General features: G+C 35.5%; 1 protein-coding gene across 5 annotated transcripts in view; it reads right to left on the bottom strand.

The window, feature by feature from the left end:
- Positions 1–23,931, bottom strand: part of rut (adenylate cyclase rutabaga) — a 681,419-nt gene that overhangs the window by 7,346 nt on the left and 650,142 nt on the right. For 4 of the 5 annotated variants that reach the window (XM_069827313.1, XM_069827316.1, XM_069827318.1 and 1 more), the window contains one exon: positions 659–797. In XM_069827313.1, coding sequence (XP_069683414.1) covers positions 659–797 — 139 coding nt within the window. The remainder of the gene's footprint in view (positions 1–658; positions 798–23,931) is intronic. The other variant, XM_069827315.1, reaches the window with a different exon arrangement.

The following is a 23,931-nucleotide window of genomic DNA, read 5'->3' as shown; positions in this document are numbered from 1 at the left end:
TAATAGCTTTATAATAATAAATTAATATTATCCATACCCAAATGGATCAAACTGTATTATTTTTTGTTTGTTTATTCATCAGTTCAAAGATTGGTTATAACCTCATAAGTAACACCAAAAGGCATCATTAAAGAGGCAACTAAGCCAGGAGATAGAGTAGGGTTGCCAGTTCCTTTCCACCTCCATTGCATACATCACTGACTAGTTCATTAATCAGATTTCAGATGTACGGTATACAAATAATTATTCTTCCTCTGACATATCATCCAGTGAGATGTACTGTTTGATAATAGATGTGTTATACAGTCTGGCAGAATGATCTCCCCAGTTTGAATTGGTCGCCAAACAGTTTTTTTTTTTTTTTTTGGAGATATTGTGTTTTGACCAAACACCACAGATATAATTCTAGTATAAACAACTTAATAAAGACAATGAGAAAGAAATACATTAATGGACATGTAAGTTACAAACTCTTAGTTAAATAAGGAAGCAAAATACCATAAAACTAAATAAAACCATTTTATGTTCGCTTTTAAATTAGTGTCTAATAACTTTAAAAATATTGTAAGCAATACATCCAAAATACAGAATATGAGAGAGATATGTGGAAGATTTAAGAAACTGGTAGATCTGTAAGCTACAAATAACAAGCACGTACCTGTTGCTCAACCTCCTCAGCTATCCTCTTCTCCTCACGCTCAAAGCTTTCAATCTCCGCGTTTTCCTTCTTCTCGTCCTCGTCGTCAACGGTATCACTCTCCAGGTTCTCATATTCGCTCGTTTCCTTCCCAGGGCTTCTGTGATCACACACACAAAATGAGCGACTTGCTCGCAACACCCTGTACAGTAGTGGACCATCTGATATCCCACCTGCCTGCAATGTCTATGCAAACCATGTAAACATTCTGGGGTCACAGGCATGTCTGTCTGTCTGTCTGTCTGTCCGTCCGTTAGTTCATCAACTAGAATCAGAACATGTTAATTTTTTTTTGCAAAAATGAATACATTTCTGCAAATTTTACTGAATTCTAGTAACTAAATTCAAATTTTGGCGAAGTCGGTCAATTTGATCATCCAATTAATTGATTAACTAGTGGACTTACTCGTGTTAATTATGTAAGATTTGTCCGGCTTACAGCTGTTTCAGTGCTTCACGCACCATCCTCAGAGCCTACTAGATTACGGCGTCATCTCGAACTTCTCTGCCTGTTATGTGGGTGTGTTTGATTGTTGAAAGGTGTTGAAGAGTGGAGTCAAATAGTGTGTGTGTACTGAAATTGATCTGTGTGTCGAGAATTTGATCGGGGTGTGTTTTAGTTTGTTTGTATATTTCGTATTGTGACCAGCCTCATGGTCTAGTGGTCAGAGCTTCTGGCTATAGTTCATGAGGTCCCGGGTTCGATTCCCGGTTAGAGCACAGGAATTTTTCCTTAACGGGGATTATTCCTGTGTTCGTCCATGGTCTGGAATTTAGGTTAAGTTTAGATTTAAGACCTCTCCTGGCATTACATTATCATAATCATCCTATCACATCATCGGGGTAATGTAACTCCGCCTTCCAGGCGCCCCAACCTCAGAAGTGGGTTACAACTAAGCCACGGCCAGGAGAGAAGACCAGAAATGTTGAAAGACAACCTGGTGGCATTGGATTAAAAAAAATATATTTCGTATTGTTCTAGTGTGTTGAGTATTTGGTTCTTGGGTTGTATGTGTAGGATTTCCATGTCCGTATTTATGTTATTGTATGTATGGTTAGCATTGGTTATGTGATCAGTACACACACACTATTTGACACCACTCTTCAACACCTTTCAACAATCAAACACACCCACATAACAGGCAGAGAAGTTCGAGATGACGCCGTGATCTAGTAGGCTCTGAAGATGGTGCGTGAAGCACTGAAACAGCTGTAAGCCACACAAATCTTATATAATTAACACGATTAAGTCCACTAGTTAATCAATTAATTATATTCAAGAGTTAAAAGTAGTGTACGCAAGAGTCAAAATGTCATAATAAATAATTTATTTTTTTCTTCAGTAACAGTGTAGTCAAACAGTGAGTGTATGGCACACATCTTCGTCAACAATTAGTTACTGTACCTCCACTGATTTAATAATAACGAACTCCTGTCTACGCAATTTTTTTTTTGTTTTTGAGGTCGGCAGTAAACTATTTAATTTTGTCCTTGAGTTTACAAAACTTACTTTACTGTTGCTCGATTGTAGAATTTTATTAAATTTTGGGCTATAAAAATACATAAGAAAGCTTTTCTTTCGATGCACACGATCCTGAAACAATCAAATTTAAGTAGTAGAAAACTTTTATTGTGGCTGTACTTCATACTGGCATAATAATAAAATTATCACAAAATCAAACCAGTATCTAGGGGACAATTTCGTGATAAGTTTTGTAGTTTGCTCTGCTGTTAGACTGGAAATGATCTATCATACGCTGATACTCTTCAACAGTGACTGAAGCCAGATTTAACATTCTATCAGAGTCTACCAGCTACCTCTACATTCCATATTCACAGCGAGAGATATGACATATCAAGATGCAGTCAAACTTAAAACAGCTTAAATATTCACGAATTGGATGTAACATGAAAATAAATATAGCCTATTTGGAAAGTGGTATCTTAAATGATGTACAGATTTTGGAAATATCTCGAGTAAACATTCTATTATTAAATTTAAATACTACTATTGTGTATCACAGATTCCCTATGTATTAAGCATCGTCTCCACTATTAAACTTTTAACAACAACATGTTAAATATAACATGCTGAATTTAACATGTATACGGACATTTCAAGTCTCAATTGACTTAACATGTTGGCGTGTTTTGCAGCAGAAATGGAAAACAAGTCAAGTCAATTCATATATATTTTGATGTACCGAAGTACATATGATATTTCCATGCAGATATTCTGCGTCATCACATGATGAAAGAGTGATGGAACGGAGAAAAATTCTCTCCGGCGCCGGGATTTGAACCCGGGTTTTCAGCTCTACGTGCTGATGCTTTATCCACTAAGCCACGCCGGATACAATCCCGACGCCGTTTAGAATCGTCTCAGATTAAGCTCCATCTCTTGGGTTCCCTCTAGTGGCCGCCCTCTGCACTACGTCATAGATGTCTATGAACGCAGGACCGAAGTCCATACATGTGTTGAGGTGCACTCAGATGAGTGACTGATTGGCCGGGATCCGACGGTATGGGCGCCGTCTTAAATCACAAAGTGATTTATTACGCATATCATATATATTTTGATGTACCGAAGTACATATGATATTTCCATGCAGATATTCTGCGTCATCACATGATGAAAGAGTGATGGAACGGAGAAAAATTCACTTGCTCGTGCAGCGTCGGTACAGTTCGGCAAAGTTCGTACAGTTTCCATACAGCGTATTCCGAATGGCATCAATGACGTCACGTTGCAGCGAAATAAGGAACAAAACTGCTGGAAGAATCGATGGCTGTCATGGAGACTGTACAAGTTGTTGTCTGTACTACGCTAGCAAATTTTTGCGAAATTTTCGTACTCCCATCTCGTTCAAAGAAAAGATGACATAAACAATTTATTTCTTGAACCAGTAGTAATAACGGGTCCGTTGACATGTTCGCTCATAAGCCATTAACATATTGTTTTTACGTTGTGCTCATTACAAACAATACAGCAGAACACACCGCCATGACACAAGAGTGCACGATGTCATTCGTCTGCTAATTCCCGCCCTATACAAGAACCAATCAGATTCACTGATGGCGGCTGATGGAGACTGCCACTACCTCTGCTGCAAGTTGATGGCACCGGTGGCACCGATGGCAGAGGTGGTGGAATCTGATTGGTTCTTGTATAGGGCGGGAATTAGCAGACGAATGACATCGTGCACTGTTGTGTCATGGCGGTGTGTTCTGCTAACAACTAACTCCCGATTTTGTGGCGCGTATCTTGATCATTTTTATACTATCATTGGTCCTTGGTGTTGGCTGTAAGTTGTTCGAAGTAATGGAGTGGACGAAAGAAAATACGTTAGAATAAAATTAATGCACTGATGGAAAGGCCTTGTTTGTGGGATGTGTCTGCAAAAGAATACACGGGCAAAACTAAGAAGGCCGACTGTTTTAGAGAACTGGAATTATTTAATTGTTCTCGAGAATACAATAGAGAGTTTTCGCACTCTCGTCGTACGCTAAACGTTAATGCTATGTTGACGTCGGTAATGGTCGTATTTGGTGATTTATGTTAACGTTCGTAAAACTTCGGAAAGAATAATTATACAGACGTGGACAAATTATTAACAAAATTGACGATTTTTATGATATTTTGTTTACAGAATTTGACTTTTCAATTTAGACTACAGTTGACAATTTTGGATATTTAAATAATTACAGTAGACAGAAATATGCAAAAATGTCAACTGTAGTTTAAATTGAAGAGTCACGTTTTGTAAAAATATATAATAAAAATCTTGAATTTTGCTAATAAGTTGTAAATTAGCAAAAATGTCAATTGCGTTGAAGAGTCAAATTTTGTAAAAATATGAAACAAAAATCTTCAGTTTTGCTAATAATTTGTAAATATCCAAAATGTCAACTGTAGTCCAAATTGAAGAATCGAATTTTGTAAAAATATACAATAAAAATCTTCAGTTTTGCTAATAATTTGTAAATATGCAAAAATATCAAATGTAGTCCAAATTGAGGAGTTAAATTTTGAAAAATATACAATACAAATCTTCAATTTTGCTAATAATTTGGAAATACACAAAAATGTCAACTGTAGTCTAAATTGAAGAATCATATTTTGTAAAAACATATAATAAAATTCTTCAATTTTGCTAATAATTTGTCCACGTCTGTACGATATTACCCGCTCCTTTAACATCTATCATGTCGTAGGTCCTATGATAATCAATCGCGCTGTAATTTTTTTTAATTGAGATGAAATGGCTGCTCTTAAATTGTGTCTTTCTTTTATGTAACACGAAGTATTTTTGGAGCACTATATTAAAATCGTGTTCTGACATTCTCAGCAAGTTTTTGAAACCAAATCGATCTTAAACTTCAAGCTCGTTTAGAACGTCTTCTGCATTGTGTCTTTTACTAAGATATTGCCGCATCCACATTCTCATTTTCTTCCTTTTCAAAGCCTTGTAACAAGCAATAGAGACAATTACAAAAGTCAAATCATCATCTGAGTCCATTGTCCAAGGTTTGAAAACAAAACACTACCTACATTAAAATCTCATTATGGTGGACTACGCAAAGAAAGTCAAGTTTAACATGTTTAACAGTGTGGACAAAGTGTTAAATGAAATTAGCATTAACATGTTCAATCAACATATTGAGATGTTAATGGAAGGGGCGGCTTTTGGGGTAGTGCCAGTGTGCCATGGCACCACCAATGAAAGAAACAAAAATAATATCCTAATATACATTTTATTCGTATTTCATTTGAACGAGCTCGCGCACATATCCGGACGCACTCTTGCAGCGTTTTTCCGAACGTTGGAGCCACTTCGGTGTGGCACTACCTGCGTCCATATAACACTGTACAAAAGGCTACTGCTTCTAGTTTATATGCGTTTCTTATGGCAGACTTTGAGCCGAATTCAATTTGACTCAATAGTTAATATTCCGCCCGCTAGAGCACAGTAATGCAGAAATTTCGCTAGATGGCAGGGTTGTTGGAGACGTTATTTGTCTATGAGTTAGAGTTCCGCGCCAAATGTTAATGTAATGTTGCCAATCCAAAACTAATGCACATAACTTGGATTTGAATGTGTAAATTATTATCCATTTAGCTATATTGAATGCAGAGATAGTCATGGTTTCATATCATGTAAAACTGTTTGTTAATGTTGTGTAATATTTGTTTTATTTTGCGGCAACTAAATATCGTTACACTGTTGCTATAGTATTGATGCTTCTGTTAACGATACATGAGATCTGTGCAGGACATTAACATGTGTTATTCAGGCCGCTGCCTTGGATTCATCGGCCTGTTAATTAAAGTGCAAACGTGTTTGTTTATTATCTATGCCATTGTTTATCTCGTATGTTTTTGTCAGTAATTTTACTAGTTATAAAAGTTATTTGTATTTGACTAACAATACTGTGAAAGTTTTGCATTATCTGTATCTGTAAATTTCGTTATTAGTTTCGAAAATGTTATTGTAACTGTTACTAGATACATTATTAACTGTACACCTGGTAAAATAGCTGGTTTAATTAATGTGTTTTATTTAATATAATACAAACGTGAACTGCGATTATTAATTTCACTAGGGTAATTTGCGTACAACTTTTTTTCATTTTTGGCACCACCACCAGAATGTCTCACCGGCCGCCACTGGTTAATGGTAAACAATTTAACATTTAACATGTTGTTGTTAAATGTTTAATAATGGAGACGAGCCTTTGGGTACACGCACTTCATTTGTCATTTACATTTATTACGATATTTCTTCCGTGTTTTGTCTGGACCATTGTCTCTCTTTTAGCGAGTCACAAGATTATGGTCAACAGACAAACTTGCAAATCACAAAACTGTTTAAAATATCGAAATATTCATTGCTATGTCGTGCATTGCTGTTTGGTATAATACTCAGTGATTCAAAGAGTTTTTGTGAAATGCTACGTAGTGAAAGATATGGTTTTATGAAACAGAAAATACAGATAACTTTTTTTTTAATATGACATCGTTTCAGCTATACAATATTTTGGTGTATAATTTGCAATTTTTTAATCGTGCTGAACCTGATATTGTACTAGAATAATCTGCCTTCGATATTCAAACAGCACGGCACAATGTGATCTTACTTCAAGACAATGACAATTCGGAATTTTTCTGCAAACACGAAAAGAAAACTGCAGTCATATAGGGGAGTGAATATTAAATTCAACTTTCCTCCACTATAGTGTTGGAAAATAGCATTATAATACATGCCTACCACCCGAACATCATTGTCCAGAGATTTGCAACCGAAATATTTTAAGCGAAATGATTTCGTTATAAGGAGGAAGGGTCTGGACACTGCCATGACGTTTTGCTAACCGACAACGAAGCCACGCCTGAAATCCCACTACAGTTTAAACTACCCATTTCACTTGCTGAATTAAAAAAAAAAAATATTGTTTTCCAGTGACTAAAATTATCCAGTACATTCAAACAATAAACTATAAAGAACAAACCAAATTAAATTTACATAGAGATGCCAAACAAACATGAGGCAAACAGAGCATTACAATTATTCGAATGTTCTGGGGCTGCCAATTAAAAGAAATAAAAAAGTTTCAACGTGTTTGCACAGCCATATCCAATTACTTCTATGACACGTTAATCTCATTCCGCCAAGCAAATCTAAAACAAAGCAAACACAAATGTAAATAAAAACGTAGAACAGAGCTCTCTGAATAGCACTGCATATCAACTGATCCACTATGTACTCGACTTCCACATGTTTCCCACACAACAATGAGCGGATGCATTGCATGGCTATGTCTGTGCAGCTATGTCTGAACTAGTGGCTTGTGCAGCAAACGCTGCAAACTAAGTTCATTAGACGTTCAAATAAACATTTTCCAGATCTATTTTCAGTGAAGAATACCAGACATTCTGAAAGTTATTTGCTTCCATAACAATGAAACATACTCTCGAGCCAATACTGAAGAGAACCACGCATGTAAATATCTACACCACACCGCCATTAAATATATGAAAAAGACCCAACCCCACTTGATTAATAACTATAAAAAATATTTGATTTTTAATAATATTATTATCTTACGTAAGTTTTATAGCTTTCAGTAACATATACTATATAGCCGCCACTCAGTAAAATATACAAAACAAAATCTACACCTACTTATATAACCCCAAAACGTTTCACTTTCATATCATCAGTATAGCATTAATATGTATAAAAATGTCAAGCAATATTTCGGCGGTTCGCACAATACCGGGCAGAACTCTAAGCACAACCCGCTGCCGTCATCCAGACTGTAGCGAGCTTGAAACACTTGGACACGTGCTTGGACAATGCCCCAAAGGCGAGCTGCTAATCAATGCTAGACATCATTATGTACGACATGCTTTGGCGACATCGTTAAAAACTTTAAATTGGGAGATTCATGAGGAAGTACATTGTGTATCATCAAATGGTTCTTTTAGACGGGCAGACATTATTGCTATTAACGGACGCTTAAAACGGGCTCTTGTTCTTGACCCTACTATCCGTTTCGAAAGAAACCTAAATCAGGCTACCGAAGTTGATATTGAGAAGAAGTCCATATATGAACCTTGTCTGCCGTATCTTTCTCAAAAGTACAACGTCCCTCTTAAACAATGGTCCGTCATTGGTTTGCTGTTTGGCAGTAGAGGTTCAATCACAAAATTCACGTGGAATTATCTTAAAGAACTTCACAATCCTTTTGATTATGTAATGTCTATTCTTATAAATATTATCAAGGATTCTCTTCAAATATTACATCAACATCTCTATTTCAATTGCTCAACTTATATTTGCCTTCAACAATTAACTTTCTTTTTTCTTTAATGTATCACATCACATTATTGTACATGTTTATTGTATTCAGGACCCTTGTGGTCACTCAAAATTCTTTTAGCTGATGTCTATAATTAATGAAAAATAGTCACGTCATGGCATTAACTACAATAATATTTCATTTCTAATGGTAATAATGTCATCAAAGCACCTCAAGTTTTGTAGTTACACAGTTATACCCAGAAAATTACACACCGCAGAATCAGATCTGCAAATTATTTTTAGTAAGTTAAGTTTTTAAAAACCAATTTAATTTGAGCTCTAAATATGTCAGCATTCTTGCAGATCATGGCCTTCGTGTAATATTGTTTACTGTAGTATGTGTTTTGTTTTATTCTGAAATGCAATTAGCTAGTTCTCAAAACTGACGACAGACGGATTTTGGAAAATTATGTTGAAAAATTGACATTTTACTGAAAACTACTATTTTTCTGAAAAACTTTGAGTTCCAAGCTTCAAAATGAGGGATCATTTATTAAAATCCGTTCAGCCGTTTTCCCGTAATTTCCATTACCAGTCCAAATTATATATATAGATTTAATAGACTGATTTATAAACTTTACTTGTAAAATAGTTCTAGTATATTTTATAAAATAGGTACATTGGTACACTGACATCTTTCAGCAAAGTAGCAAATTGGTCATGCAGAGGAATAACCAATTTATTCATAATTTTATTTTTTATTGTTCAGCACTCTTGCTTCCAAATGAAGCCACACCGATGTTTGCTATCGATCAGGGTTCGAACCCAAAGTACATGGCAGTCCTGGAATAACAACAGGAGTTGTGATGAACTCACCCCTTGTTCATCTTGCCATCACTTCGATGTTTAGCTAGATATTCTATAACTGTAGACTGTCTCTTATTAACTTGTAACAGAAATATAATTGAACAAGAATAATCAAGATTAGCTTCAACACTGACAATGTTAAAAACATGTAGTTGCAGCAACAGTAGTAGTAATTATTATTATTATTATTATTATTATTATTATTATTATGCATAATTTCAGTGACTGTTTAGTTCACTGTCATTGTAATCACTGTTACTCCCATTTTTCTCTATTAATTTCAATCTATGTGTACCTCACTGTGATCATTATTATTAGTTATTTTTGTATAATGGTCCCGCGCCATGGGGTCGTGGTCTAAGGCATCCCGCCTAGGACTCGCGTTACGGAATGCGTGCTGGTTCGAATCCTCATGGGAGAAGAAATTTTCTCATGAAATTTCGCCAGTGTATGGGACAGGTGCCCACCCAGCATCGTGATGCTCTTGGGGAGCTATGATAGGTAGCAAAATCTGGTTGCGAATGCCAGCTATAACGGCTGGGGGGATCATCGTGCTAACCACACGATACCTCCATATTATTATTATATTATTTTTGTATAATTTCATTTGTATTAATATTTTATTTTAAGAGTTTCATGTAAGTTTAAGATTCTGACAATGTCAGAAAGTTATAAACAAGTCTATTCACAGCTAATATATTATAATAATAATAATAATAATATTAATATTATTATTATTATTATTACTACTACTACATGATTTCTTGCAGTTAGATGCTGTACATCAATGTTTTCTACCAAGCCTACCATCTGAAGTTACTGAGTGTTAACCCAACATGCTTATTAAATTCCGAAGTGTTTCCAAAGATATCAAATTCTGTTCTTGGTCTTCTATATTGCACAATTTCTCTCCAATGTCACTTGAAACATTTTTTTCCCTTAATTCATTTCACTCAATTTTCTGCTCAAGGGCATGTCTTTTACTGCAAACCCTGCATTCTCCAATCTCCTCTCTTTTCTGTCTTCCTCTTTGTCTCCATATACGATCCATCATAATGTCGTCTATCATCTGATATCTTCTTCTGCCCCAAACTCTTCTCCCGTTCACCATTCATTCCAGTGCATCCTTCAGTAGGCAGTTTCTTCTCAGCCAGTGACCCAACCAATTCCTTCTCCTCTTCCTGATCAGTTTCAGCATCATTCTTTCTTCACCCACTCTTTCCAACACAGCTTCATTTCTTATTCTGTCCGTCCACTTCACACGCTCCATTCTTCTCCATATCCACATTTCAAATAATTTCAATGTATTGGCTCTAGTAAATCATTTTACCCAGCCACTGAGTTGAATAAAAAACCTTAGTGTTTAATTAAAGTTAAATAAACACAGTAAAATAATTATTATAGCAAACATCTTTTGTCTAATCTAGTAAAAAAGTGAAGTAAATGATAGTTTCTTTTAGTAGTTACTACGGTAATTATTTTTACTTTGGTAGCTACCGGTACATGAAACGAAGTAGGTATACACCTTTTCAGGCTATAATTAATAACATTCATTCATTCATTCATTCAGTGTTCTCCCAAGGGCAGGTATTTCACTGCAAATCCAGCTTTCTCCAGTCTTTCCTATTTTCTGCCTTCCTCTTAGTCTCCTCATATGATCCATATATCTTAATGTCGTCTATCATCTGATATCTTCTTCTGCCCCAAACTCTTCTCCCATTCACCATTCCTTCCAGTGCTTCCTTCAGTAGACAGTTTCTTCTCAGCCAGTGACCCAGCCAATTCCTTTTCCTCTTCGTGATCAGTTTCAGCATCATTCTTTCTTCACCCACTCTTTCCAACACAGCTTCATTTCTTATTCTGTCTGTCCATTTCACATGTTCCATTCTTCTCCATATCCACATTTCAAATGCTTCTATTCGCCTCTTTCACTTCGTCGTAATGTCCATGTTTCTGCCCCATACAGTGCCACACTCCACACAAAGCACTTCACTGGTCTCTTCCTTAGTTCTTTTTCTAGAGGTCCGCAGATGATGTTCCTTTTTCTATTAAAAGCTTCCTTTGCCATTGCTATCCTCCTTTTGGCTTCCTGGCAGCAGCTCATGTTACTGCTTATAGCACATAATTAACAATATATCAACAGTCATTCAATTATATTTCATATTAATCAAGTGAATTTCAGAATATGTCACAGATAATTCAGTTTGTGCAAGTGAAATTTAGAAAAGTTCAATCTGAATTACATCTGACTTTTTCTGAAATTCATTTGATTAAACTAAAATACAAACGATCTTTTCTAAATTAAGGTAGAGCTCAGTAGAAGTCAGTTATGGTATTTATTTAACTCTAGCAGTCATAATATGAAACAGTCTAGTTTAGTAATAACTAATCAATCAATCAATCAATCTTCTCAATGTATCCAGCTGTTTGCTGACAACATAAAGTCCACTGTAGTCTATTCAGTTGTTGTTTTTCATAAGAAATGAGGGATATTTTGATCAGTGTTCATTATAGATGCCTGTTGCTAGTAGCCAGAGTTGGGGTGTAGTCAATATATACTGCAGGGCTGTGTCTTCTGCAACTGGTACTGATGATTTTAATTTACTTCTTTTGTGGTTTATGGATGGACAGTATAGAAGAATGTGTTCCAGATCTTCATCATGATCATTACACCACAGACAAGTAGGATTATCAGAAATGTGAAATCGGTGTAGGTACAATTGAGTGACAATGTGACCTGTTCTGGCTCTTGTTAAAAATGTTTGAACATGTCTGGGCAAGTTTTTGAACATTTCCAGGTCATTTGGTTTCTTTTGTACAGACTGTAAAATTTTTCCTTTGTCAGAAGAGAGCCAATTGTTGATCCATAGGTTTGTAAAATGAGACTTTACTGAAGCAAAAGCACTGGATAGAGATATCACTTGAAGAGGTCTTGGTTGCAAATATGTTGCCTGTTTTGCAATATTACAGACATATGTGCATATAGGTTTGGTACATATTTAATTATATTAAATATAGCCCCCTTGGAGTCGGTAAGTATGCAAATAGATTTGTCAGAAATTTGAGTAAGACACTGAGCCAAATTTAATATTGAAAAGAACCATATAATGAGACAAAGAGGCAAATGTAATACCAAAAGGATTCAAGTATGGTGTCAGTCCAATGCAGAAGCAAAATCCATTCTCTGTAATATATAAAAAATGAGGCTAAAAAGAATAAATTCCATGCCTCATTGGGTAGTATATTTAAAGACCGAGAATTAAAACAAAAAGGCAACATTAGTTAAGATTTAGTAGAATAACATACTGTAGTAAGTTTTTATGGTAAAGGCCCCAGTGATTTATTTTACATGAAATGTTAGCAGTGATCCCTCCCCTATTTGACGTAGTTTTTCTCTATTTCTATAGAGTTAAAAGTGACCAAGTGTAACTATGAAGCCATTTTGAGTTGTACCGGTACACAGCAAGACATGCAATGCATCAACTCTTTTCAACACATTTAGTAAATAAGAAATAACTTATCTTAACAGCTTCGTCTATAAAGAAAAAGAAGTGAAACCTAGTTGAAACAACAGGCAACTTTCCTGTATAAGATTCATAACGCAACCAGATGCTCTTCAGACATTACTGTAGTTAATAGGCTCATTCACAATGAAAATTAAACATAACGTAAGTGTTAACTTAAGAATATAAACGTTACATTAAAATCAAGAAGTCATACCATCATTCACGATGGGAATATAAACATAACCGCAAACATACTTGGTAACCATGGAAACATAACAACGACGCCATTTTCTCATATTCTGTCGTATACTTCAGCGCTCCACGATTGTGTTCTGTTTGCAAATCATATAAGAATAAGCATGAAAGTTTGGAGTTTGCAAACTTTCATTCATTCACAATGAAAATTAAACATAACGTAAGCGTTAACTTAAGAATGTAAACATTACGGTAAAATCAAGAAGTCATACCATCATTCACGATGGGGACATAAACATAACCGTACACATACTTGGTAACCATGGAAACATAACAACGACGCCATTTCCTCATATTCTGCCGTATACTTCAGCGCTCCATGATTGTGTTCTGTTTGCAAATCACGTAAGCATAAGCAAGAAAGTTTGGAGTTTGCAAACTTTCATGTTAACGTCTTACGGTAATGTTTATGTCAATGTTTATGTGAATCATTGTGAATGATCCCATTTGGTAGCCTGGGCGCAAACTTCTGTGTTTATGTTACGATTATGTTTAATTTTCATTGTGAATGGGCCTTGCAGGAGCTTGTCTGAGAGCATCTGGTTACAAGCAGAACATCATTTGAGTCTAATTCCTTCAAAACCAGCAGTAAGCTTAATACACAAAAGACACAGACTTCACTTAATAAAACAATATGACATGTTAAACAGAAAGCAAGCATCGGAAAGCAAAGGGCAGGAAGGCTTAACATAAGAAACCCAGAATGCGAAGAAAAGAATACCATGTTTGGTTAGAGAACATTTCCCATATGTTAAATTTATCACAAATTCAATAAATACAATATCTCTTTCGGGTAATTTCCTCTCCGCCCATCCTACCAACAAAGTGTAGGCTATATTGCGTTTTCTTGCATAAATGACATTGTTGATGTGCAGGCCTCAATGAGGTACAACAAGAACACGTGACAGCAAGACCAACCAAAAGAGTGCTGCACAGTCATGTAAACAACACAGCACAACACCACTCAAAATATTATTACTTTTTTTGTAAATTTGATTTTATCGCATTTGCTTACAATATACGAACATCAGTGACTTTATAAAGTAATTATCATCAAAATCTGCTAACACCATTTCTAATGCCATTTCCACTTATATTCACAGCAGCTAAGAAGGTATAATTTTCAGATATCAAAGAAACTAGATGCTTGTACACAATCAATTTTTCGTCAAATTCAACACTTCACAAGACTTTTCAAGACTTGTCAATACTTTGCAAGTTTTATTGGTTAAACGAGCGTTAAGGGACTTCTTTTTCTTATTGCGGATATGCATCTTCAGCTGTCTTACATGTTGTACCAACATAACCCACGAGACATTACGAACGTTTCATGCTAGTGTGCAATGTTCCAGCGGGATAGAATTCGGCTATTTTCATACCTCAGGGAAGTGTGTAGAGGTAGGAAAATGCAGTGTTATGACAGTTTAGACTTTTATTATGTCCCACGTACTGTGACAGGTTAGGTTACGGTAGTTCAGGGTTTTGTTATTCCTTGTATAGGCAAATCTGTGACAGGTTAGGTTAGTTTAGTTTAGGATTTTAGTGTTAGGTTAGATTAGTTTAGGCTTTTATTATACTTTGCATATACAAAACCGTGACAGGTTAGGTTAGGATAGTTTAGTCTTTTGTTATGCCTTGTATAAGCGAATCTGTGACAAGTTAGGTTAGGTTAGTGTAGGATTTTAATGACAGGTTAGGTTAGGTTAGTTTAAGCTTTTATTATCCCGTCAAGATGAAGGTGAAAGCGATTGAGTGTGGCGCTCTTGAACAGGCAGTGATTTTTTGTTTTCTATGTTGGCAGTTCAAGTGCGTCGGTGTCTATTCCAAAATCGGCGGAAGACCCTCAACGCTCGTATCACTGTTTTATTATCAAATCATTTAAAATACTTCAAAATGACTTTGATTGTCTTCAAAGTAAATAAGGACATGTTATAATCGATCAAAGACTTGACAGTTCTTTGAAGGAACTGATCAATGGCAATCAAAAATATTATGGCACCAAAGACTACAAAAAAACATGGTGACCTGGCCAAGAGAAACTGTATGCGAGTTAATTCAATTAATATGAATCAAACCCATGCCTGTACATCGTGGGTTCTGTGGAATACCACAACAAAATGAAGGAAAATAATGCAAATCAGGAAATTGCAAAGCAGATATTTCGACTAAGCACCAACACATAATTTTTTTAAATAATTGATTAAATGGCGATCTTACTCGTGTTAATTGTGTAAGCATGTGCGGCTTACAGCTGTTTCGGTGCTTCTTCACACTATTCTCAGAGCCTACTAGATCTCGGCGTCATCTCAAACTTCGCTGCCTGTTGTGTGGGTGCGTTTGATTGTTGAAAAGTGTTTAAATGTGGTGTCAACTAGTGTGTGTGTGTGTTCTGAAATTGATCTGTGTGTTGAGAATTTGACTGGAGTGTGTTTTAGTGTGTTTGTATATTTCATATTGTTCTAGTGTGTTGAGTTATTGGTTTTTGGGTTGTATGTATAGGATTTCCATGTCTGTATTTATGTTATTGTATGTGTGGTTAGCATTAGTTATGTGATCGGCATGTGTAGATGTATTGTGTCCTCTGGTTATTGCTTTAATGTGTTCTTTGTATCGAGTTTGGAATGATCTGCCTGTCTGTCCAATGTAGAAACTGTCGCAACTATTGCATGTGAGTTTGTATATGCCTGTGTGGTTGTATTTATTTGTTTGTGTTGTTTGTTGAGATGTCTTTGTAGTGTGTTTTCTGTTCTGTATGTTATGTTGTATTTCTGTTTTCTGAATGAGGATGCGATCTTGTGTGTGTTTTTGTTTTCGTATGTTAGTGTGATGTATTTCTTGTGTTTTTGTGTTTGTTGAGTTTTTGTTTTGTTATTTTTTTAATGGAGAAGATTTTAACCTAGAACCTAGGCAAATACTGATTGTAAATATTTTGTTTTAAAACAATATGCAGTGGTAATGTTATTCCTTTTAGAGTACCGGTACCATACAGCTAAGTAATACTAATACTGTTTTGTATAGTGTAGTTACCTACGTAATATTTGGTAGGTAGGTCTACATAGGTTACAATGAACTTAAAGCACATATACATTATTTTAATGTACCGAAGTACATATGATATTTCCATGCAGATATTCTGCATCATCATACAATGAAAGAGTAATGGAACGGAGAAAAATTCTCTCCGGCACCGGGATTCGAACCCGGGTTTTCAGCTCTACGTGCTGATGCTTTATCCACTAAGCCACACAAGATACCCACCCCGGCATCGGACAGAATCGTCTCAGATTAAGTTCCAACTCTTGGGTTCCCTCTAGTGGCCGCCCTCTGCACTACGTCATAGAAGAGCACCTCAGCACATGTGTGGACTTCAGTCCTGCGTTCATAGACATCTATGATGTAGTGCAGAGGGCGGCCACTAGAGGGAACCCAAGAGTTGGAACTTAATCTGAGACGATTCTGTCCGACGCCGGGGTGGGTATTCGGTGTGGCTTAGTGGATAAAGCATCAGCACGTAGAGCTGGAAACCCGGGTTCAAATGCCGGCGCCGGAGAGAATTTTTCTCCATTCCATTACTCTTTCATCGTTTAAAGTACATGTTTTAAAATCTTGTCTAATCTTTAGAAATATGAAACAGCCTTTGACAATTTTTTTTCAATACTGATCAATCTTTGACAAGTTTTCTTATAAAGTATTGAATTGGAGGAAAAATTTGACAGTGTACAAGCACCTTTATGGTTGTCTGAATGCATTTGGATTAATTCTGAAACGATTACTGCATGTGTGCACACGAAGTTTTTCAGTCACAATGACTCACAAATTTGGTATTTAAAACTATTACTCACAGTTAATTTTTGGTGTATTCTGTGCATGATTACGATTTCAAACAAAATTCTTCAAACGAGCTCAGTACAATACAACTAAATAAAGCTTTTGTAGAGCCAAATAAAGGTCAATTAAACGTTTAAAGGTAATTGTACTTGTTTGAGCCCAGAGTACACATTTGGAATTTTTTTTATTTCACTCCCATTATGGTGTATGTTATTGCCTGTGCCTGAGAGTGACTTTAACTTCTTCCTTGTCCAGGCAGGCACGTATACAAATCCTGAGCTACATAAGGAACCTCATCAACATCATCCACAAAAATTTGAATGGCGCCTTTCACAACATAATACCAATGTCTACCTTTAGAAAAAACAACCCTATGGGAGAAAATGAACTACAATGGTGCATTACTTCTAGAAGAGGACCCTGAGGGGAAGCATATCAAATCACGGGAATAATTTATCTATTTTTGTCAAGCTAGTCATTAACCGGCTTGTCGAGGGATAATGTATTTATGTGAATTTATGAAATTATGCACACATTACAGAAGTCAGGTTGATTATATTGCATTGGGTACCATTTTTATCTGATGAATGACATTAGGAAAACCCAAGGACAAGAAAATACAAGCACAAAAGTCAGCAACATTTTCTTTTTTCTTTCCATTTCGTGAAGCTAGTGATATCTGTAGTCAAATTAACGGTACGTCCTAGTGAACACTTGGCCCTATTGTTGTAACCGAGCCCCACGTGGACACTCCTGTCCCTGTCTCGTGTGTGTCATTCTGTGTAACATAGGGAAAGCAGTACGAAAGTTTCAGCCACAAACCAACAAGCCAAGGGGTTGATTAATATAACTATGTACAGTGCGTTTGCATAAAATGTGATCTGTATTCCTTATGAACCAGTTTTCCATTTTTCATCGACAGAAGTATTACATAACAAGCACAATAAAACGTAATATTGTAAACCACAAATAAAATTTGATTTCATTATGTTACTTGCACAGAATGTTTGGTCTATCTTCAGAATGTATGTATTGCACTGCACTGCATTAAAGTTTTATTCTGAAATTCAAACTGACGATTATTATTCTGTAAATACCACGCATAAAGTCTACACTGTAAGACTTTTATTGATACTTCACCAAAGCTATGAGATAGATTTTAGTTAGCATAGCATCAGCAACACAAGAGAACCCCAAAACTCCAAAACAGTGACTTCCACAGGAAACGTAAAAATAAAATTTGTACATTAATCTTTGCTATTATTAAAAGAAACTTGTTCCAATGTTTTAGTTTATATTTCTGTGGCCTGGAGGAAAAAGGTCTTAAGTAAAAATTTTATACTTTTCAGGAGAGCAGTAAAAAGATTGAAATTGGTGTTAATTATAGAGTTTTTTTTAATTAAGAGGTTTTTCCGGGATATTATTTGTTTATATTTCTTCTAAAATAGGTAATGTTGCTCATTTAACAATTTTCTTGATTATGTCTAAAAATAGCCGCACTTAAGCCCTTTTAAGACTAGAACCCAAACTGAGTAGAAGGGAGTATTTAAACATAAGACCTTTTTCATGTCAAAACAAATCAGAAATGTAAATTATTAGGAATGCAAAATGGGTCTTAAACAATTATAGGACAGTTTACCCTGGTGCTTAAAGTTTTAAAAGGAAAGGACATCAGTATGTGATAAAATGCTAAAATACAAGTTAGACCTTTTTAAAGAGGTAGTATGGAAAGTAAACATGTGATGTTCGTAAGGAATAAAGTATTAAAAATTCTTAAATCCTTTATTCTATGTGTGCTCGATTCAAAAAGTACTTAGGACATTTGGTAACGCTCTATAAATCCAGTCAGGAGTCTTATTTGACTTTAGCCATTTTACCAGATTGTAGAGAATTGTTTCCGCTTTCAGAATATATAAAAATCTCATTTTCACAAAAAATTAACTTATGATCTTCTTCCTCCCAGGCACAGATTTATACTCCCTTTGAATGAGTAGGCCTTAAGCTAATTAAATTTCTACCGAAAACTGTTTTTATTTAAATAAAATGACGTTACAAGTTTTTCATTGTAAATTTCTGTCCATTTTTGGAGTTAAGATTACTGTTGTTCCAATTTTTCATGACTTTCCCTATTTTTAGAGGTTAAGGCTTTGCTATGTTGAAAATTCAGGTGAGTAGGACCAATTGGAGTAATAATCCAATTTTTTTAATTTTTGGGGGTTACGAGGTTTTCTTGTGTCGCTGACAATAGTCAATAACATAGAGATATAGCTCAAAATTCTTCATGAAAACTAAAAATCTCTTCTTGGCACCTACACGATTATTCAAAATGGAAGTTCAAAATATTTTTATCTCCATTTTATTGTGCTTTTGCTATTGTATTCTGAGCTAAACATATGAAGTTCAATGTGAAGGATACAGACAACATTTTAGTTGAACTCACTGCACAATTAATAAATGCAGAAGAGATTGCCAAAAAATCCCACAATGAACCAAGAAACGAAACCCAAAGTGGAGAGAGGAAGGGCTGTCTCAACATAGAATACAATAAATATTGCTGGCGAGATGCAACATGATCCACAGAAATGGCGCAAAGTAAAATCACATCAGAAACAAATCCAAAAGAACAAACACGACAAGAGGGCTAGCTAAGAGGGCACACAACTGCCTTGTCCAGTGAGGAGTAGCATTGCTTACCATGCTGCAATTCAAAGGCTCTAGTAATTATGCTTCACTGCAGCCCCCATTCAACATTAGCAAAAGTTTATATTAATTCAGGTTATAAACAATTTCCTCAACAGTGCACACTCTCCAATATAAGATCAAGCTAAGAGTGGCAACCTTTTTACTATTATATCTGCTTAAAACATTTTTATGTAAGCATGACCTCAATTTTGAAAAAACTGTACATTATTAGGCCTGTGGTTGATATGTTACATAGTAAGAAAGGAGAATACTGCAATGGCACTGCAAACAATTAAACACCCCATGTAAAAGCATTGCAGTAAATAAACATAAACATGAATAATTTCGAGGGAAAAATTGTTCCGGGGCCGGGTATCGAACCCGGGACCTTTGGTTTAACGTACCAACGCTCTACCAACTGAGCGTTGGCACGTTAAACCAAAGGTCCCGGGTTCGATACCCGGCCCCGGAACAATTTTTCCCTCGAAATTATTGAAATCAACTTTACAGGGAGTTATACCTGAAAGCTTGATTTGCAAACATAAACATGTACAGTAAAACCCCGATAAGACACGTCCGCTTATTACGCTATCCCATGTAATACGCTTTTTTTGTCCGGTCCCTGCACATTTAATATATAACGCCTTTATAAAATACCCCGTTTGTTGTGCTCAAGTCCCGCATAATACGCTGTTTTTGTGGAATATTTTCGATGTAATTTTCAGCAATGTACTGTAACAGCAATGAAACATCTTGGTCATTGAACTTACTGGTGCCATTAACCTGAAGAGTATTGGTATTCGACCCTTTACCTGCGCATTTAAACCTTCATACTTCATACCTCAGTATACCCCACCCTCTTGTTACGCTCTCTTATTCGACTCCTCATCTGCGTGGTTAAAGCCTGCATACAGTTACAATACCTCACCCTCTTGCCAGTGGCGTATACTGGTTAAAGGGTTTGGGCTACCGCTGACCCTATTATTACACAAAATATATCTAACAATTACTTTAATTTTAATTACTATGGTAAAACTAATAATACAAAATTATTACATTATGTTATATTATAAACTTTTTCTTTTGTAATTTCCTTGGGCTACCCCCGGTAGCCCGCAAAATACGCCCCTGCCTCTTGCTAACCCTCTCTCTCAAACAGCATTCCTCACTCGGCTGTAATAAAATTCTGGAAATTTTTGCTGGTCAGTTTGTTGTCTTTTAGTGTATTGAAGTGTATGTGAATGTGATTACAATGAGTGTTAAATGAAAAGCGCTTTCTGTGTCGGAAGAATTGGAAATCTTACGAAAGTACGATGGAAACAGTACTCTTACTCAGAAACAACTCTCTGATTCATTAGGAAGCCCATCATCGACATTAAGAACGATAATAAAAAATCGCGACTCAATCACTACAGCTGCAACGACGTCGGGAGGATGTAATCGCAGAAACTGACGTGTGGTAAACATGAGGACTTGGAGAACACGCACACGGCAAACAACTATAAATGATTTTTTTTTCCCCGAAAGAATTAAGTACAGTACATATTGTAAATGTCTTTGACGTACAGTACAGTAATTACATAATGGAGTAATACTATATTACCTTTCATGAATCATGTATTTCAATAAAGAAAAATGCTAATAGATACTGTATACCCGCCTAATAGGCGGTCCCGGTTAATATGTGTTTTACACCCGGTCCCTTGAACAGTGTCTTATCAGGGTTTTACTGTATATGCCTTTGTAGAAGTAGTTACAGTACTAAATCATGAGATAATAAAAATGAAAAAAAAAAAAAAAAAAAGAGTACAATAGTAGGTAACAATTTACTAACTAAATATAGGTAATCTTCGTTGCATTAATTTCGGATTAAGAATTTCGTTATTATAACAATAACAATAAATATCTTTAAGCAATAATTATTCTTATACTTGGAAAGCAATTCTGATCATGCAACAATTGCAGTCATAACAGAGTAGTGGACAGTTTTTGGCTATAGAAACCATTCAAGAATTTGTGAAGGTGATTAAGATGGTTGTTTTCCAATGCCTCCACATGTGGTCAACTAAAATCTTCTTGGAATTGGTAGAATTAAATTTCATTCTGAGATAGGGTACCTGTAAAACTGAATCTGGATAAGATGATGACATCGTTCCTATGCCAGAAGGTGCTGCGCTGTAAGAGTGTGATGAATGATTGATTCAGACTTCTTTGGGATGAATGATATATCAACGAAATCTGACAGACAACAGAATGACTGATACATAGGGTGTTAGGTTAGGTGTAATAAGAATAAATAGCATGGAGAAAAGTTCTGAGGCATTCCAAGAAGATAAATAACATGTTCAACATCATCCACAAAAGGAAAACGAAAAAACTGGAGTGTTTGGTCTCATAAAATATGATGATAGAAGATAGCCTGTTCAGAAGAGTGATGAGCTGGGAATCTTCAGAGAGAAAGACCAAGGGAGACGGGTGAAGTGGTGTAGGGAGAAAATGGAAATGCTCAGGGGAGTTGTGGGCTGAACAGTAGCAACAGTCAGATGAAGATGACAATGAACATCGATTGTAATGGAATAATGATAATTATGTATAATGCTGAAAACAGCCAAAATTAAATTCAAAGTACGGTTGTTATATCATGAGAACAAATGTTGCATCATCAGGATACCAAATAAATGATTCCAAGTTTACAATGGTTATATGTTAATACAGGGTCTTTCGTAAGTAACTGATCACTTAGAAAATTGACAAATTTTGATGATTTTTAGATGCATTTTACATCAATACTAGTAGGACCTTTCATGGTGCCATACAGTGATTAGGTCAAGAGTGTGTCTACCAGAAGACGCCATTTTTCCATGTAGTGACGAATTGTTTAAAAATACGTTTTTGGGAAGATTATAATCTACTTCTTCTTATTTTGCTTTCTTTCTTTAATACATTTTTGTGTTATTGTTTGTTTTTCACAGACTGTAGTTTTATGACTTTTCCAATTACATTGTATAACGTATGTATGTGTTCTTGTATAGCCCCTACCAGAGGTCTGCATCGGACGTTTTCGCTCGAGCGCCAAGTAGTTCATAGCATAATCCGATAGGTAGTGCACATGCATGATGGGTAAAACTGTCGCGAGCGATAAATCCTCGAACAGTATAAGCCGAGCGTTAGACATTCGTTCTTGTTACAGTGATGAATTGTGTAGTAACATCATAGATGTTTATAATTTCAAAACTTTGCAGTGTTTAGCTAACCTCTCCATAGTACAACTACAAAACTTGCTTTAAAATGTAATATAAATGGTGTAGGTAAATGTTCCCCCCCCCCCACACACAGGAATGATTTTGTTTTTGCCACATCTGATAGATGTTATTGGATGTAAATGTAATTATTATAAACGGAGAACACAATCACGATAATGCAAGAAATGTATCAAGTTTTCTAGCAATAATAATAATAATAATAATAATAATAATAATAATAATAATAATAATAATAATAATCTCTAATAATTAGTTTATCAATCTTTGCGTCTGTAACAGTTGTGCAGCATGATTATTCGTTTTATTATATTTTCTGTGACGTTATCTCTGTACTAATATTGTTATTAATCTACTGCTATATCAATAATATTTTGTAAAACGTTTCTACATTGTCGCAGTATATAGGCGGAACACTGTGTATGGACCCATCATATTATATATGTGGTAAATCAAATATTGAATAATTATTAATTAGCAATAATAACTGTATATCGAAGTTTTTCATACTATTTTATTTATAACTTCATGTTCCTGTTTTGGTACGTTCCATTAAACGTTTCTCATAAACGCAGAAAATAAAGCCTTATTTTTACCGTGTGAGTAAAACATATGTGTATCTTATCTGTCGTCTTCCATACAAGATAAGACATGTCGGTGAGATGACCTTGTACTGTGCTTCTATTTATTACGAGCGTATCACGACCGATCGTATCTCACTTGAGCTTACGACATTCGACCGAGTTCAAGCGAGCGATTTAACTCCAATGCAGCACTCTGGCTCCTACATATGAGTTATACTCGTTGGGGCATACTCTCAATAAATTAAAAAAAAAAAAACAATCGTTATTGAATTCAAAATTTAGACTAAATGTTATGAGAAACAGACATATAAATGGATTATGTACAGATTACAGTAAATGTACATCAATTTTGGTCCACAAATGACATCACATGTCAGGAGTGATCATATTTTGTATTGTGTTCAGAATCCATTTCATCAGTTCACAGAGTTCGTGGTTTAATTGCAT

This window comes from Periplaneta americana, chromosome 6 (assembly GCF_040183065.1).
Source record: "Periplaneta americana isolate PAMFEO1 chromosome 6, P.americana_PAMFEO1_priV1, whole genome shotgun sequence".
Taxonomy (NCBI): Eukaryota; Metazoa; Arthropoda; class Insecta; order Blattodea; family Blattidae; genus Periplaneta; species Periplaneta americana.
Note: the sequence above shows the minus strand (reverse complement) of the source record. Positions and strands in the feature narration are given on the sequence as shown.